This window comes from Salmo salar, chromosome 28, assembly GCF_965601325.2.
Source record: "Salmo salar chromosome 28, fSalSal1, whole genome shotgun sequence".
Taxonomy (NCBI): domain Eukaryota; kingdom Metazoa; phylum Chordata; class Actinopteri; order Salmoniformes; family Salmonidae; genus Salmo; species Salmo salar.
In genome coordinates this window covers 43,845,051-43,864,704 of record NC_138318.1, presented here as the reverse complement: position 1 = coordinate 43,864,704, position 19,654 = coordinate 43,845,051, and the positions used below count along the sequence as shown (strand labels likewise).

Below are 19,654 nucleotides of genomic sequence, written 5' to 3'. Positions count from 1 at the left end.
CAATGTAATATGGGCCAACGATCAGCCCTTTACGGTACAGTACATAACCTGTAAATAATAATACAAAAAATGATGTTGTTTTGTCACATACACTGGATAGGTGCAGTGAAATGTGTTGTTTTACACGGCCAGCCATAGTAGTACAGCACCTCTGGAGCAAATTAGGACTTAGTGCCTTCCTCAAGGGCACCGACGTATTTTCACCTTCTCGGCTCAGGTATTCTAACCAGCAATCTTTGGGTTACTTACACACCGCTTTAACTGCTAGGCTACTGTACCTGCCGCACTCTCTGAGCGATCTACAGCAGAATAGACTACTACAAAGACATGGACATATGTTGTGATGTAACTAAAAACTGTGCTTGTGATCTACAGCAGTGATATATTTTAATAATAACATCACAGAAGCAGTTTGTAAATGATTCAAAACAGAGGACTCACTGTGGGATTTGTCCTAACTTTATAAAATGTTTTGGAGTGTCGCAACTGCAGCTGCATGTTCTGCAAAACATTGTTCGGCCTTCAATACATTTAACAAATGAATGTCATCCACTTAACATTTCCCAGAAACTGCAATGTAACACAGAGTTACATTATCATGATTAAAATCAATGCCTATTGGATTATAGAAGTGGGTACCAGACCTCTTTCACTTATAATGCAACACAAAACATTAAATATAAGAATACCTCAACTCATTCTACAAGTGTCAAAAGGCGATTACGTGTGTAAAAGTGTTACGTGTGAACTACTGTGTAGATACAGTACGTGATCAAGCATTACACTGCACTGGGAGATAGAGAAACCTTGTCTAATGCCTTGAATGTTGGTGCATGAAGTGCACCTGTTGCTTAACATTTCTATATTTTAGTCATTTAGCAGACGCTCTTATCCAGAGTGACTAACAGTAGTGAATACATTTCTTTTTTTTTTTTTCCCGTACTGGTCCCCCGTGGGAATCGAACCCACAACCCTGGCGTTGCAAAAAAACATGCTCTACCAACTGAGCCACACTGGACCACCCCCTCCACAGCCCATCACCAACAACACCACCACATTTTTGTACAATTGTAGCCTATATCTTTCTGATATTGGTAGCTTGCTACTAGCCTACACTTTGAACTAGACTTTCAATTGTAGCCTATATGCCAGGGTCTACAGCTGCGCTTCATTTTGACCTGCGGCTGGGTTTGGAGTTTGAAAAATGTATGCAGTCTACTGTAGCGCACTTAAATGAAATCATTAAAAATTATTCTATACAGACAATTACCACTTTCTAACGCCCGTGCATCAGGTCAGGTGGTTCATGGACTGACGTCACATTTTTGATAAATTGAGAAAAAGCATTAAGGGAAATTGGTCATATTCATTCCTGTTCATCTTCCTTCCGTCACTCGTGTTTACGGGTACTTAACTTGGTGTGACACAAAAGCGCCTTCAAACTCACACTGTGCAGCCTGGAAGGTAGGAGAATCGTTCGGAGATTTCTGGTGCTGAGCGCCTCAGCACTGACAGCTTCCGTGGATCTGCAACAAAAAGCGACACAGCAAGCCGCGCCAGTGATACACTTCAAATCAACGCATTATTATTCCGTGGACGATGGAAAGCGGTGGCAACACTTCGGACATTCCGTACCACTTCTCACATTTGGCCATGATGAACAATAGTGTTTTTTGTCGGAACTTCAGCGATAACGTGAGTATAGATGCCAAATGTGAGAGAACAGACAACCTAGCCAAAGACTCGACACCAGTGATCGTCGCGATTATAATCACGACTCTTTACTCTATCGTGTGTGTGCTTGGTCTGGTGGGGAACGTGCTCGTCATGTATGTCATTATCAGGTAAGATATCACAACTAATCCCAGGTTTTATAGTCTACACTGCCCTGACAATTGTCCAGATGTTTGGTAAATCCTAGCCTAGTCTAGGTTAGTCTTTGTAAATGTCAAAGTAATAGGAAAATCAATGGGCAGTAACCCGCCATAAAAGGGGACACCATGAGTAACTTGTTGCCTTTTATATAATGTAGAATATTATGTGGTAAATTGAAAGAAACAGGTTGTTTATAGATGAATATGGCACCCTGCTCAATAATTAATCTGAACAGAGCATGTGAAGGAATGGCACCAGGAGTGAGACGCATGTAAATCATGATATTGACCAGCAAATTGCTACATTATTTAGCCTGTGTAATTCATTAGGGAATTCATTACAACATGTGCTGAAGGCCATCATAAAAATAAAGCATATTGCTTTTTTTTGTCAATAGGCAGAGCATTGCACCATGTGTATTTTCATGTAGCCTAGTCAGAATAAAATGCAGCAAGAAAATGCATTGCAATCACAAGTTAATCAGACAATTACAAGTTACAACTCCAGTTATTAAGGAATTTTGATTCGCTAAAATGCAACGATTTCCAGACCCTCATAGTCAACATCATAACATTAGCTGCCATAGAAACCATTGATGTGGCACAGTAGAAACAATTGGCTACATAGGAGTTTAACATTATTTGTAATTATTGGTATTTAACTGTCATAAACACTTTACTTTGACAACATATAAAGATATTTTAAGGAGCATATGCCCCACCCTCCCAAAATGCATGTCAAATTGGCCAGAAAAATGACAAGGCCTGTTATTTTGCAATAATATTAAAGCGCAAAACAGTAATTACAGGCTTAACAGGTACAATATAACAATGTGTAATTGCACTATTATTACACTGAACCTGGCTATATGTCAATATTAGTATGGTCTATACCCTTTCAATGAAAAATGATTCACTAGGGTAAAGGCTCATTAGAAATGTATTGTATGTGTAGCCCTTGATATGCCCTTGTGAGACTGAGCAGCAGTCTGGCCTGCATGGAGACATTGAGAGGATGGATTGGCTACAAGACTGCTGATAGCTTTCTGATTGACATGTGTACATGTTACTTTGTTACCGGTCCCAGCATGCCTCACACCATTTTCTATACAGACATAATATCTTGTAGTCACAGGTGTGTTGATTGAAGGGAGCTTGTGCATATTTTAGCATGCTGTTGCCAGAGATGTGTTTTTAATTAAACAGCTTCACTAATGTCCTTCATATTTTACCAAAGGTGTTAAAAGCCTAAAGCTTTGAATCAGTTGAGTATCTCCAGTCACCAGCCACAATCCCACACTGTGATTGAAAGATGCTCAAGGCCAGCAGTAAATCAATGCTGTTTCTCAGAAATGTCTTCCTCAGCCGGGGTGGCCTTAGTAGGACATCAGCATTCGCCTGCTTCATTTAGTCTTTGATCAAAAGAGGAGATGACAACCAACTGATCTCTGCTGATGACATACAGTAGTCTAAGACTCCTGAGTACAGTTCAGTCTTATCCAGACATACTACTACCTGAGCTTGTCCAATAAGAACACAGATATTCATTAATCACAGCACAAGTTTCATTACGGTGTTCCCTACTGAACATGTGCCATATTGCCACACTTCACTATGACCCAGAGGCATGTAAGCTACTTTAAGCACAACCTCAAGAGAGTCAACTCCTTTGGGGAATTCAGAATACACTCACAAAGTCCTCCATTTACCCCAATGAACACCAGGGTGGTGAACTGATTGGCATTATGATTACACTTTTTTTTAAAGACAAGTAGCCTGAGATTGCTGTGCATAACTCGTGAAAATCATGCATTGACGTCAATGCATGATGTACACAAAATCAAGTTAGTCATTCCTATCTCAAATTTGGATTCTTTCCTAAGTGTGTACCAACTTAATAGCTCTAGTAACTGCAAAGGCCTTTTGAACCTTTATGTGTTAAAAGCAGCTACACTGTGGACAATGGTCATGCCATTAACAACAACACCTACCCCACCCTCAATCTTCCACCAGATCAGCGCTTTCATCCAGAAACTCTCACAAGCACAAACAAATGACAATCAGTGTCACCCACAGAATGATATCTGCACGCTCATGTGGAAAATCCATTCTAGTTGGCAGAAGAACTGCAGGAAACCGCAGGGAAAATAGTGCAGAGTGCTTTTTGTTGTCATGGAGACACCAAGGCTTTCTCTCCGACCATCCCTTCCCCCAGTCAGGCTACCAGACCATCCCTTCCCCCAGTCAGGCTACCAGACCATCCCTTCCCCTAGTCAGGCTACCAGACCATCCCTTCCCCCAGTCAGGCTACCAGCCCATCCCTTCCCCCAGTCAGGCTACCAGACCATCCCTTCCCCCAGTCAGGCTACCAGACCATCCCTTCCCCCAGTCAGCCTACCAGACCATCCCTTCCCCCAGTCAGCCTACCAGCCCATCCCTTCCCCTTGTCAGCCTACCAGCCCATCCCTTCCCCTTGTCAGCCTACCAGCCCATCCCTTCCCCCAGTCAGCCTACCAGACCATCCCTTCCCCTAGTCAGGCTACCAGACCATCCCTTCCCCCAGTCAGGCTACCAGACCATCCCTTCCCCCAGTCAGCCTACCAGCCCATCCCTTCCCCTTGTCAGCCTACCAGACCATCCCTTCCCCCAGTCAGCCTACCAGACCATCCCTTCCCCCAGTCAGCCTACCAGACCATCCCTTCCCCCAGTCAGCCTACCAGCCCATCCCTTCCCCTTGTCAGCCTACGAGCCCATCCCTTCCCCCAGTCAGCCTACCAGCCCATCCCTTCCCCTTGTCAGCCTACCAGCCCATCCCTTCCCCCAGTCAGCCTACCAGCCCATCCCTTCCCCTTGTCAGCCTACCAGCCCATCCCTTCCCCCAGTCAGCCTACCAGCCCATCCCTTCCCCCAGTCAGCCTACCAGCCCATCCCTTCCCCTAGTCAGCCTCTTGCAGTACAATAAAACACCTGGTGTGATCCATTCCCTGAATTGCTGTTAACACTTACATTTTTGGGTCACAAACAATGCATTCAAAAGGGTCAGCTTCATGGCCATATGTTCCTTCATGAACCAAAATGGTGGTTTATTGTTGTCAGGCTAGTGCTTGTTTTTTATCATCATTTTGAAGGGTGCAAAACATGACGAGGTAGGGAAATCAATTCAGGCTAAAATGTCCCTCTATGCACAAACAAAATGATTTTGATTAGTAAAGATTTATCATTTAAATTGTCCTCTTATCAACAGGTTGCTACAATGTATGCCTAATACGTCAGGTCCAACTCCTTTAAGGATCACACCCTTTTTTTCAATTTTCGCCTAAAATGACATACCCAAATCTAACTGCTTGTTGCTCAGGCCCTGAGGCAAGGATATCCATTTTCTTGGTGCCGTTTGAAAGGAAACACTTTGAAGTTTGTGGAAATGTGAAAGGAATGTATGAGAATATAATACATTAGATCTGGTAAAAGATAATACAAAGAAAAAAACTGTTTTATTTTTATTTTCTTGTACCATCATCTTTGAAATGCAAGAGAAAGGCCATAATGTATTATTCCAGCCCAGGTGCAATTTAGATTTGGGCCACTAGAAGGCAGCAGTGTATGTGCAACGTTTTAGACTGATCCAATGAACCGTTGCATTTTTGTTCCAAATTTTGTATCAAGACTGCCCAAAGGTGCCTAATTTGTTTATTAATAACTTTCCATGTTAAAAAATGTGCACTCTCCTCAAACAATAGCATGGTATTCGTTCACTGTAATAGCTACTGTAAATTGTACAGTGCAGATTAACAAGAATTTAAGCTTTCTACCAATATCAGATATGTCTATGTCCTGGGAAATCTTCTTTTTACTTACAACCTCATGCTAATCGCATTAGCCTACGTCCCGCAGGGGACCCACCGATCCTGAAGAAGTTTTAAAGGAGGGTTCTGAGCAAATCGCCAAATAATATTTTTCTGTAAGTGTTACCTGATCGATCATTCAACAACCCTTCAGTAATAACACATCTCCTCATTTCATGATGTTAGTTGGTTTCATAAAGCCACTTCAAAGACGTCCATGTGCTGGATGTCGTATGGGGATAGAAATGTGTTTGAATAGGCTCCACACAGTACTCTATGCCAAACAGCATCAGGTAAATGGGCAGAAAATACAGGTTAATACTAGTAGTTCCATCCTCTCAAACCCAAGTAAATAACGCTAACTCAGCCACCTATGGATCGCCAATAGGCAGCTTATGTCACACTGTGTTGGGCTCAATATGTTGGCTCTCCTTATGTCACACTGTGTTGGGCTCAATATGTTGGCTCTCCTTATGTCACACTGTGTTGGGCTCAATATGTTGGCTCTCCTTATGTCACACTGTTTTTGGCTCAATATGTTGGCTCTCCTTATGATTAACTCCTGATGTCTGTTGGCAGGATGAAGCATGCAGGGCAATCTCCCTCTTCTTATGCTCAATTACCTTCTATCTTTATTAAGGGAGATTAACAATATTGGTCTTGAAAGGTCAGCAGTGGTGAACAATTGTATTTCCACCATTGCCTCCCTCCCATAGGGATTGTCTTTCCTCAAGGTAAGATGAGGACAAGAACAGGACTGCTCCTGAACAGTAAATGTGTCTTCACAATATGATTGGTAGTAGTAGCTTTGTCAATGAATACATGACTGACATTGATTCAGTCTCCAGTCATTATATAATACAGATGTGGGATCTTAATTTGACCAGTTTCTCACAGCAACAGGAAATGTGAATTGTTGTGTAATTGACATTTTTGTAAGGGTTAGTGCAAATCCAGTCTGACATTTTGGAAGTTACACATTTTAGAAGCCTTTTTAAACCTCAAACACAATACAAGTTTGCGTTCCCTGCTGTGCAGGGTGATACAATTAAGATGGTTCTTATCTTGGTTCTCTCCACCATTGAAAGGATTCTAATTCAGGAGATGCCATAAAAAATGTCACACTTAAAAAAAAACGGTGTTTTTAATTGGACTCATTACTGTTTTCTTTGGCTCCTATATTAACTGTAGATTTTGTGATGATGGTTTTTGAGAGAACATGTCTTTGACATTTCCAACTGAATAATGTATTGTCCCTTTGACAAAGCTTTCCAGTTTTAAAACGCTGGAAAAAGAAAGACGTCAGAGTCTAAATTGCCCACTTTACATTTGAATATTCATCAGAACTTTAACTGGTTCGTACCAAAGGAACTCACCACATTGTTTCCATTATATAGGTGGGTATTAGGGAAATTGGGTATTAGGGAAATTGATTTCAATTCAAATGTTTAAAGAGGCCCATGTTGATTTTTGGGGGCTTTGGACCCCGCCTGAAACAATCTAGGAGAAACACTGTCTCGCGTGAATGTAATGGAAGGTTGTATCAAATATTTTTCGAACTAACCCAAGATACACCACAGCCTGTTGTTTCCAATGGGAGCAAATTAATCATAGTGGGCAAAACAAACAAGGAGGTGGACAGAGCCAAGCACGAGCTAGCGAGATCTTATTGGCGCGTTCTAGCATGCATTTGCATATTTACATTAGGGAATGTCTACTCTGTGAAGTACTCGTGCAATAACTCAATTCGCCCTCGCACTCCTTCTAAACAACACCATTTTTAGAAACTTTGGCAAACGGTAAAGTCTACTAAACTTATTCCAGTCTGTTCGTAACAGATTTTAGTTTTGGGAACAGAAAACTGTGTTGAGATCCAATGTTTTATCGATGAGAAAATGTGTAGAATGTTGGCCAAAATCCATCTCGCTCCATCTTCTCCCACTGCCAGCCACTGGGCTTCCATATTTGGTGTTGAGTGGAAATGCCCACCGGATGCTTCATATTTCTACTCTGGTGAAACATCTGGCTCATTGTTCTATCTGTGGCTGTATGATTTGATATGGGGAGAAGGTAATCACAAAAAGTAAGAGGCGATGTTCCGGTTGTTCCTTAGCAACCAGCCTTGATTGCATAGGCTACCCTGCTGCGCTGTTTCTGTGGTTATACTAGGTTACCATTCATTTCCTAAAATCAAACTGCATTTTAAGAGATAATCCAAACTAACCAATGTTTTGTAAACAGGCTCAACATACCATGGTGTGTTACTGCTCTATATCCACATAATCGAAATCTTTTCAAATCAAATCACATTTTATTGGTCACATACACATATTTAGCAGATGTTATTGTGGGTGTAGCGAAATGCTTGTGTTCCTAGCTCCAACAGTGCAGTAGTATCCAGCAATTCACAACAATACACACAAATATAAAAGTAAAATAATCAAATTAAGAAATATATAAATATAAGAATGAGCAATGTCGGAGTGGCATTGACTAAAATACAGTAGAATAGAATACAGTATATACATATGAGATGAGTAAAGCAGTATGTAAACATTATTTAAACATTATTAAAGTGACTAGTGTTCTATTATTAAAGTAACCAGTGATTCCATGTCTATGTATATAGAGCAGCAGCCTCTAAGGTGCAGGGTTGAGTAACCGGGTGATAGCCAGTAAGGGGACAACATAAATTGCACTAGTGTGGCTCTGATGAGTTCGGAGCTATTGTGAAAAGGCTTGTTTACGTCTGCTCTATGTCAACTATCACTATGCATGTGCATTAGGCCTTACAACATGCCGTGCTCAAAGGCCATGTGCAGGGCCGGCCCTAGCCCCCACCCCACAGTCAAAACATTTTGGTGGCCCACCTCTCGACGGCAGAGATAAAATGTAAGTTTTAAAGTTAATTTCCTGCAATTGGACACATTTTGCCATGGGGAGTAGAGAAAATGTAGCAGTTTTAAAGCAAGCTTTCTGCAATTATACACATTTTGCCACAACTTATGCCATGTTAATGATATCTGAGTGAGAGTAACTATCAAAATCAATAGGGGCCCCCGGGAGGTCAGGGCACCTGCCCTGCCTGCCCAGTTGGTATTTGGCCATGATTACTACACGTTTAGATAGCTGGCTAGACTCATTTACCAATCTAAAAATTGTTAGTTGACATAACAAGAGAAAAACTGCTGATGCACAACCACATTTTGAAATTGCACCTAGTGCATTCTACTATTGTAACAGTAAGTTGGGACCCCGACATAAGCTTATGTCACTTATGCCTGGAGCCATGTGTCAGCGGTGAATATCCAAAAGTATTTGCAAATCCGTTCCACTAGACATCACCTGCTGAATAATGAGAAAAGACAGCTGGCTGCGCAGGGATATCTGCTCTATTTGATTCGAGGTAACAGCCACCGGTGTGATCATGTCTGCCAGTCGAGCGGACCATCACACTCAGTAATTGCAGAGGCAGTTACTATGAGGCAGCTGAAGTGTTTTAGTGTTAAGCTGCTGTCTGTCTTAATCAGATACTGTGATGGCTGTGCTCCCTCTTTCATAGCGAACTAGTTGCCACTGACTAGAGGCAGACAGCACTGTTGCAGGAGGCGTCCTGTGCCATTGCTCCCTGCTACACATTTTTCTGCTGGGCAGCAGGTAGCCCAGCAGTTAAGAGTGTTGGGCCAGTAACTAAAAGGTTGCTGGTTTGAATCCCTGAGTCCTCTATGTAAAAAATATGTTGTGCCCTTGAGCAAGGCACTTAACCCTGGTTGCTCTGGATAAGTGTCTGTTAAATGACAAAAATGAAAGATGTTGGGCGGAAGACTTCTCCTCCAATACACTACGGCCAAAGTCTGTGGGAACAGGTTGTTGTGGTGGCATCAAATGGATTTGTCCCCCAGCAGATGTTAGAGAGGTTTGATGCTATTGAATTCTAAGGGCCTGACTCACCCATAATCACTAACCTCAAATCACAGCAGAGAGAGACATTTCCAGAGGTGGAAAGAACCTGTTTTTGATGGCGTGCAACTGCCATCCTCTCTCCATGCTGCATCAGAGGGTTCATCATGCCTTTGATACATAAGAATAACTCTCCACCTCAAAGAATCTGGAGCCAGACTAAAGAATATCGGGAGATGATTCATCTGGGGCATCCCTGATTATGGGGACAATTTCCTTAATGAGGAAGGACCAGTTAAATTCATCCAACTTAAGAGAAGAAAAAAAAGGCTTTTGATGCACATTCGCTCTACTTGTAATTGGCTTGTCATCTAAAACCAGGAACAAATCTCTTATTGAAAAAAGGCACTAAAAGCTCATTTAACAGGATTGTGCACAGGGACTATTTCCATTCTGCTGTGTTATAACCGTCAATCATTTTCTCTTTTCCTGTGAAATTTCTTGTGAGAGACAGGATGAGCGTAGTAGAGCATTTAATATGAAGAAGTGAACTCCAACCATAGCTGTCACTGTCGCCCACTACTGATTACTGATCAGACTTCTGAACTTCCCTTCTGTTAGCATCCAAGGTCACATATGAGAATAATGAAAACCGTAGAGCATGTTGGCATGGCTTGTTGTATACTCTGGGAGATTCATACATAGGTCCAGATAGGGCTGTGGCAGTCACTAAATTTTGTCAGCTGGTGATTGTCCAAAAAATAACTGTCGGTCTCACGGTAATTGACCGTTAATCAACATAAACACGTTTAGCATCTCCTGGCTTCCACACTGTTGTAGACCTTTGGAACATCTACATTTTAAAAAGTAGAATAAATCCATGTAATATAGCCTACACCATCACAATAAATCCATAATTTATTTTAGACAGGTCTAAAGAAGCATGATATGAAGAAATCGTAGTCTATTTCAGAAGAACAGAATAGCATACTCTGAGTTGTCCTTATGTTAGGTCCTGATCTGTCTATGCCAAATGGCTGTGGGCTACACGAGTTCATTTAGCAGAAAGATTTCCTTAGAATTACGTGGCATTATTTTATAGTATGAAGAATACAATTGAACATAGCTGAATAAAATATAAATATTTTCTCCAAACAATTTGAGAGAGTGCGCACATGCGGCTGTTCTGTGTTGAACGGTTAACAAAGAAATAGGTATTCCTATATGCTTAATTTACAGTTATTAATGTAACTTTAGTTGTTCTGCAGATGTTGGGCTATATGTTTTGATTTTTAATACATTGTCAGGCGGCATGATGCGACTCTAATGATGATTTGAAAAAAGTTGCTTGAAAGGTATGAGGTCTGCTTTGTTTTTTGCGCAGGCTGTACACAGTTCATTAGTCTCTCATTCACAATTTGACAAGCACTTGATAATGCTTCGAATTTCACGGCGGCATCCCCTTTGCGGCCATAATGCACCCCAAACAAATCCATGCCTTTTGCGGCCAGTGGCCGTTGTGCCCTTGGCCCGGATTGCTGCATTGTGCCCTTCTCCCTGAGTGCTGCGCGCCCCTAAGCACCTCTCACTCACATGGCTTTCCATCACGTGATTGGGTCTTTCTCACAGGCTACAAGTGAAGACAGACACATCTGGGACACAACTGCGAACGTCCTTATCCAATTCCGAGGTGCATATTGAAGTTATTTGGAAGAACTGTCCACATTTACTTTGTCAGCCAACAAGATGCAGTGGCCTAATGAACAGCAAAAGCACTAGCCTATGTCAATCTACTATCCCCCATAGTCCAATTTGTAAGTCGCTCTGGATAAGAGCGTCTGCTAAATGACGTAAATGTAAATATAAATGTACAAGTACAGTCGTGGCCAAAAGTTTGAGAATGACACAAATATTAATTTCCACAAAGTTTGCTGCTTCAGTGTCTTTAGATATTTTTGTCAGATGTTACTATGGAATACTGAAGTATGATTACAAGCATTTCATACGTGTCAAAGGCTTTAATTGACAATTACATGAAGTTGATGCAAAGATTCAATATTTGCAGTGTTGACCCTTGTTTTTCAAGACCTCTGCAATCCGCCCTGGCATGCTGTAAATTAACTTCTGGGCCACATCCTGACTGATGGCAGCCCATTCTTGCATAATCAATGCTTGGAGTTTGTCAGAATTTGTGGGTTTTTGTTTGTCCACCCGCCTTTTGAGGGTTGACCACACATTCCTAATGGGATTAAGGTCTGGGGAGTTTCCTGGCCATGGACTGAAAATATCGATGTTTTGTTCCCCGAGCCACTTATGGCAAGGTGCTCCATCATGCTGGAAAAGGCATTGCTCCATCATGCTGGAAAAGGCATTGTTCGTCACCAAACTGTTCCTGGATGGTTGGGAGAAGTTTCTCTCGGAGGATGTGTTGGTACCATTCTTTATTCATGGCTGTGTTCTTAGGCAAAATTGTGAGTGAGCCCACTCCCTTGGCTGAGAAGCAACCCCACACATGAATGGTCTCAGGATGCTTTACTGTTGGCATGACACAGGACTGATGGTAGCGCTCACCTTGTCTTCTCTGGACAAGCTTTTTTCCGGATGCCCCAAACAATCGGAAAGGGGATTCATCAGAGAAAATGACTTTACCCCAGTCCTCAGCAGTCCAATCCCTGTACCTTTTGCAGAATATCAGTCTGTCCCTGATGCTTTTCCTGGAGAGAAGTGGCTTCTTTGCTGCCCTTCTTGACACCAGACCATCCTCCAAAAGTCTTCGCCTCACTGTGTGTGCAGATGCACTCACACCTGCCTGCTGCCATTCCTGAGAAAGCTCTGTACTGGCGTTGCCCCGATCCCGCAGCTGAATCAACTTTAGGAGACAGTCCTGGCGCTTGCTGGACTTTCTTGGGTGCCCTGAAGCCTTTTTCACAACAATTGAACCGCTCTCCTTGAAGTTCTTGATGATCCGACAAATGGTTGATTTAGGTGCAATCTTACTGGCAGCAATATCCTTGCCTGTGAAGCCCTTTTTGTGCAAAGCAATTATGACGGCACATGTTTTCTTGCAGGTAACCATGGTTGAAAGAGGAAGAACATTGATTCCAAGCACCACCCTCCTTTTGAAGCTTCCAGTCTGTTATTCAAACTCAATCAACATGACAGAGTGATCTCCAGCGTTGTCCTCGTCAACACTCACACCTGTGTTAACGAGAGAATCACTGACATGATGTCAGCTGGTCCTTTTGTGGCAGGGCTGAAATGCAGTGGGGGATTCAGTTCATTTGCATGGCAAAGAGGGACTTTGCAATTAATTGCAATTCATCTGATCACTCTTCATAACATTCTGGAGTATATGCAAATTGACGTCATACAACTCAGGCAGCAGACTTTGTGAAAATTCATATTTGTGTCATTCTAAAAAAAAAATTGGCCACGACTGTACAAAAGTTGACCTATTCTGTGTGAGAAATAAATATTCAAAACATAGTCTGAGACAGTTGTGGGATGCAATAGATCCCAAATTAATACAACCACTAGCATCAAACTTGTTTATGCAATGTGGCTGATGCAACAGATCAGAACATTTAGCTTAAAATGTTGATAAACTATTAGGCCATTTCTTTTTCTTTTATTTCACCTTTATTTAACCAGGTAGTCCAGTTGAGAGCAAGTTCTCATTTACAACTACGACCTGGCTAAGATAAAGCAAAGCAGTGCGACAAAAACAACAACACAGAGTTACACATAAACAAACGTACAGTCAATAACACAATAGAAAAATGTATGTACGGTGTGTGCAAATGTAGAAGAGTAGGGAGGTAAGGCAATAAATAGGCCATGGAGGTGAAATAATTACAATTTAGCATTAACACTGGAGTGATAGATGTGCAGATGATGATGTGCAAGTAGAGATACTGGGGTGCAAAAGAGCAAGAGGATAAAAAACAATATGGGGATGAGGTAGTCGGGTGTGCTATTTACAGATTGGCTGTGTACAGGTACAGTGATCGGTAAGCTGCTCTGACAGCTGGTGCTTAAAGCTAGTGAGGGAGATATAAGTCTCCAGCTTCAGATATTTTTGCAATTTGTTCCAGTCATTGGCAGCAAAGAACTGGAAGGAAAGGCGGCCAAAGAAAGTGTTGGCTTTGGGGGTGACCAGTGAAATATACCTGCTGGAGCACGTGCTACGGGTGGGTGTTGCTATGGTGATCAGTAAGCTGAGATAAGGCGGGGCTTTACCTAGCATAGTGTCGTGTCTTTGGCTATGCCGGATTAAGTGATATGACATGCTATTCTATAAAATCCTTTCTCTGTAATTAATATTACCTGATTGAGCTAATCATGTAAATGTAATTAACTAGAAAGTCGGGGCACCACGAAAGAGTGTTTATAGAGCCGTTATCTTCGGAATAAACTCTGAAAGACCTAGTAATATTTTACATCAATAGCAGTAAATATTAATCGTCACCTTATTTCAGTCTCATCTGAAAGTTGTAGATTCTTGGTTATCTTCACGAACCCTGGCTAACAAGTTGAATCAGCAATACAAAATTGGGTTTAATTATTTATTTCCTAAATACCTAACTAATCACACAGAATTACATATACACAGAATGCAAATTATGTCCTACAGAAAACGTCCCTGGTGGACGGAACCTGTATGATGGCTTGTTACACAAAGAGAGGGGGTTGGGCTTGAATGAAAGAGCGGGAAGACTGAGGAACAAAGGGAGAAGCTAAGCTTTCGTAAATACAGTATCTTATGCATCCTAAATTACCGCCCATTTGGAAAAGGAAAATGCAATAAATATTTACTCTGAGCTGCGCTTCCATAGGTTGGTCGTAGATGCTGGCCGTGTTGGCCAACAGAGATCTTCCTGTCCTCGGAAGAATGTCTCTGGTGGTAAATTGGAAACGTTGTAGTATCTTCATTGTGTGTTAGACTGGATACGTCGTCCGTCCTTTCCTAGCCCACGTTTACAGCTGCTGTTGCTAACTCAACGGCTAGGATGTCTCACTTCTTTAGTGAATAAGAGTTCAAAGTTCATACCATTCACAACCAAAGCTCACGCTGAGATTGGCTTAGTTCTGTAGTTGACATGTTAGTCCTTTTTAACGTATGGACCGTCGTCCTATCGTCCTCGGAACAGCAGGTTGCATTTTTGTCAAGGGCTTATATAGTGGAGGGAGAGAAAGGTGTGTTTCATAGTTTATAACCCATGTCTCTTCACAGGGGCGGACCACTGATTGAGCAGGGCTCTAACCTTATGATAACCCAATTCTCTCATTTGGAAGCTAAAATTACATTTAATCTTATCACAAATAGTTTCATATTCAAACATTTAATTTGCACAACAATTCCATGTGAATCTGATAACTAGAATGTGTAGACTTTCCCAGATACAGTTTATGTCGTCCTGTCATCAGTCATAATGTCTCAGATGACAACCGAACAGACATCATATACATTAAGTACCAACACATATTTTCAACTGGTTCTATTACTGAAATATGGTTCCTTTCCCCCCACTTGTTTGATGTTCCCAGACTCTCTATGTTTAACAAAGGCTATTCAAGAGACCTTCAGTAGAGTCAGAGAGAGAGGGAAGGGAGAAAGGTATTTATGGAGGGGTCATAAACCTTACCCACAGGCCAACATCATGACAATAGACTTATAGATGACCTGGAGTCAGTGGGTTTGGTGACGAATATGTAGTGAGGGCCAGCCAACGAGAGCATACAAGTGCAGTGGTGGGTAGTATATGGGGCTTTGGTGACAAAATGGATGGCACTGTGATAGACTGCATCCAGTTTGCTGAGTAGAGTGTTGGGGGCTATTTTCTAAATGACATCGCTGAAGTCAAGGATCGGTAGGATAGTCAGTTTTACGAGGGTATGTTTGGCAGCATGAGTGAAGGAGGCTTTGTTGTGAAATAGGAAGCTGATTCTAGATTTCATTTTGGATTGGAGATGCTTAATATGAGTCTGGAAGGAGAGTTTACAGTCTAACCAGACACCTAGGTATTTGTAGTTGTCCACATATTCATATACATATCCTATGTAGTTGTCCACATATTCATATTCTATTTCTCCACATTATAAGCGCAGCAATGCACACATGGCAGTAGGCTATAAGCACGAATGTTCCATTAGTGGAAAAACACCATTATCAAAAGTGACAGCAAATATTATAAAGGTGCATTTTTATGGTGAAATTATCTTCCCCACACTTGAATCTCGTGCTGCTTATGTATGACAGTTAGGCTCTAATCCCTTTGTCAAGCGGATTAATGTGCTTAATTTTAAAAGGTTATTTGGGCACTTTATTAGTTATGCAAACATTATTAAAACATATAGGCCTATGGGCTAGGCTACATGAGGTGTGCAACTATGAATAGAAAAAGTTGCAAAAAAGTCAGTTTCTTATGCTGGGCATCATTCACAAGTGACAAAAAATAATTCACAAGTGATAGGCTAATATTGTCACCCATCAGACTATTCTTGATTTAATCTTGTCTTTACATATACTAAATAATATAGGTGTGAAATTTGTTTTGATTTAGAATAGACCGTTATCATGCACCTGTCTCGAAACAGGGAAAGCAGGAAAAAAATACATGTAATCTATGCACTTAAATAGCAAATGGAGGACGCTTTTCTGATGGTTTATTTTCATGCTAGCCAGGTAGGCTATACTCCTGTTTTAAAGAGAAGCATTGTGCTTAATATTAGGAAAGTTGATAAATAAATATACTAGGTCTAGCCTATAGAAGGCTGATGGGATCCTCCTCTTTTTAATAGAGGCCATGTTGCCCAACATGAGCTCGTGGGCTCTCATGAAGTGTTTGATTAGATTTTCGAACACATTTGCGTTGATGTCAGAGTGATTATAGAGTGCCAGTCAGTTAGCAAGTTTGGTAGGCTACTAATGACCATCAGCAGCATCAGAGCTTGGAGAAGCCTAATTACCGTGACTAAACGGTCCCATGGAATTTGACTGCCTTCATGACTCGTTACCGCCGGTGTGGCGGTAATACAGTCACCGCAACAGTCCTAGGTCCAGATCCAGATGTCCCTTCTGCCCAGATCCAGATATTCCTTCTGTCCAGATCCAGATATCCCTTCTGTCCAGACTCAAGCTTCACCTTATCAACACTTCTCCCTTGCTGTGTTTTATGGTGTTGTTATAGACAGACATGTTGTGTTCCAGAATGTGCAATACAAAACACCCTGCACTTGGCTCCTTCCTGGGCTTTTTCACTGATGACATCAGACCCATCCATCAGACACGGAAAATGTTACGCTTAAAGCTCAAGACATCCGGTTCCTTGTGTACATCCATGGCTTACGTATAATGTACGACTCCATGCGCAAACATAGCAGACAAAAAATGAATTATCTTTTCAAAAAAAATAGTTCAATTTATTTTGGCATGCATTCCCCAGCCATCTCAATCTTCTGCCAGGATTCAATCCGAGTGCAATGCACTATCGACAAGGCAACTTCCCTGATGTTCTCAGAGATTGCATTCAGAGTAAATGCTGCGGATGTCAGCTCAAGAGTAAATTACATTTAAAAGTAAAATGCAGTGCATTTGTTTACAATGTGCCTTTGATTGAATTCTTTGTCTTTTCATTGTTTGGGTTACTGTGCTGCTGTTTTTTTTATTTTGGAGTAGTTCTTCATTTGAGATCAAATTAACTTTTATTTGTCAACTGAAATTTTACTTTCTCTTTATCCCAACCCCTCCAAATGACACACATACATATATAGGTCAGAGAGGTTGGGGCAGGGGGCTGTCACCCTGGCGCCCGTTGAGCAGTTGTTGGGGGGGGGGGGGGTTAAGTGCCTTGCTCAAGGGCACAACAGCAGGCAATGGCATCCAGGATTCCCTTCCTGTCAGATTCTTCCCATCAGACCCAGAATTTAAAAATGGCAACCCTCCGGTTGCTGTCTAGCCTCTCTAACCACTAGGCTACCTGCGGCCAATTTGAGATTGTATTTATCCAGAAAACGCCTTGTATCTTAAAGGGATACTTCGGGGTTTTGTCAATGAAGCCCTTTATCAAATTCCCCAGAGTCAGATGAACTCGTGGATACCATTTTTATGTCTCTGCGTGCAGTTTGAAGGAAGTTGCTAACTAGCATTAGAGCAGTGACTGGAAGTCTAAGGGAACTATAGCATGCTAGCTGTTCCTGTAGACTTCCATTCAGTGCGCTGTTCTTTCAGACTCCCAGTCATTGCGCTAACGCTAGTTAGCATTGGCTCGTGAAACGGTCTCTAACTTCTTTCCTCTAACTTCCTTTTGGTGTGGCAGGTAGTCTGGTGGTTAGAGCATTGGGCCAGTAACCGAAAGGTTGCTGGATTGAATCCCCGTGCTGACAAGGTAAAAATCTGTCATTCTGCCCCTGAACAAGGCAGTGAACCCCCAGGCGCCGAAGACGTGGATGTCGATTAAGGCAGCCCCCCGCACCGCTCTGATTCAGAGGGGTTGGGTTAAATGCAGAAGACACATTTCAGTTGAAGGTATTCAGTTGTACAACTGACTAGATTTCCCCCTTTTTAATCAGGGGCACGGTACGGTTTAGTAATCTATCTAAACAGTGATCAGTGAGATTTTTCCTAAATAAAAAAGATGATTTGCTGTTATCTGTTCTGAATATCTCATTGACATTAGAAGATAATAAAGAGTTTTGGAAACGAGAAGAAATGAGACAATCCCAGACTGCTAATGTTGCATTGGAAATGAATTAAACATTTTCTCATGAAAAAACAATCTGAATGATGTGGATGAGCATAATGGGATTGTATTTGCTATTCTCAAACGTCATAGAATATTGTTTATACACTGCTCAAAAAAATAAAGGGAACACTTAAACAACACAATGTAACTCCAAGTCAATCACACTTCTGTGAAATCAAACTGTCCACTTAGGAAGCAACACTGATTGACAATACATTTCACATGCTGTTGTGCAAATGGAATAGACAACAGGTGGAAATTATAGGCAATTAGCAAGACACCCCCAATAAAGGAGTGGTTCTGCAGGTGGGGACCACAGACCACTTCTCAGTTCCTATGCTTCCTGGCTGATGTTTTGGTCACTTTTGAATGCTGGCGGTGCTTTCACTCTAGTGGTAGCATGAGACGGAGTCTACAACCCACACAAGTGGCTCAGGTAGTGCAGCTCATCCAGGATGGCACGTCAATGCGAGCTGTGGCAAGAAGGTTTGTGTGTTTGTCAGTGTAGTGTCCAGAGCATGGAGGCGCTACCAGGAGACAGGCCAGTACATCAGGAGACGTGGAGGAGGCCGTAGGAGGGCAACAACCCAGCAGCAGGACCGCTACCTCCGCCTTCGTGCAAGGAGGAGCAGGAGAAGCACTGCCAGAGCCCTGCAAAGTGACCTCCAGCAGGCCACAAATGTGCATGTGTCTGCTCAAACGGTCAGAAACAGACTCCATGAGGGTGGTATGAGGGCCCGACGTCCACAGGTGGGGGTTGTGCTTACAGCCCAACACCGTGCAGAATGTTTGGCATTTGCCAGAGAACACCAAGATTGGCATATTCCCCACTGGCGCCCTGTGCTCTTCACAGATGAAAGCAGGTTCACACTGAGCACGTGACAGACGTGACAGAGTCTGGAGACGCCGTGGAGAACGTTCTGCTGCCTGCAACATCCTCCAGCATGACCGGTTTGGCGGTGGGTCAGTCATGGTGTGGGGTGGCATTTCTTTGGGGGGCCGCACAGCCCTCCATGTGCTCGCCAGAGGTAGCCTGACTGCCATTAGGTACCGAGATGAGATCCTCAGACCCCTTGTGAGACCATATGCTGGTGCGGTTGGCCCTGGGTTCCTCCTAATGCAAGACAATGCTAGACCTCATGTGGCTGGAGTGTGTCAGCAGTTCCTGCAAGAGGAAGGCATTGATGCTATGGACTGGCCCGCCTGTTCCCCAGACCTGAATCCAATTGAGCACATCTGGGACATCATGTCTCGCTCCATCCACCAATGCGACGTTGCACCACAGACTGTCCAG

At 42.4% G+C, this 19,654-nt stretch overlaps 1 protein-coding gene across 2 annotated transcripts in view; it reads left to right on the top strand.

The window, feature by feature from the left end:
• Window positions 1-1,282: 1,282 nt before the first annotated feature.
• The window catches only part of LOC145865657 (delta-type opioid receptor-like), a 33,166-nt gene continuing 14,794 nt past the window's right edge, over window positions 1,283-19,654 (top strand). For both annotated transcript variants that reach the window (XM_082970611.1, XM_082970610.1), the window contains exon 1: window positions 1,283-1,844. In XM_082970611.1, the coding sequence (XP_082826737.1) occupies window positions 1,600-1,844 (245 nt within the window). In that variant the 5' untranslated portion in view covers window positions 1,283-1,599. The remainder of the gene's footprint in view (window positions 1,845-19,654) is intronic.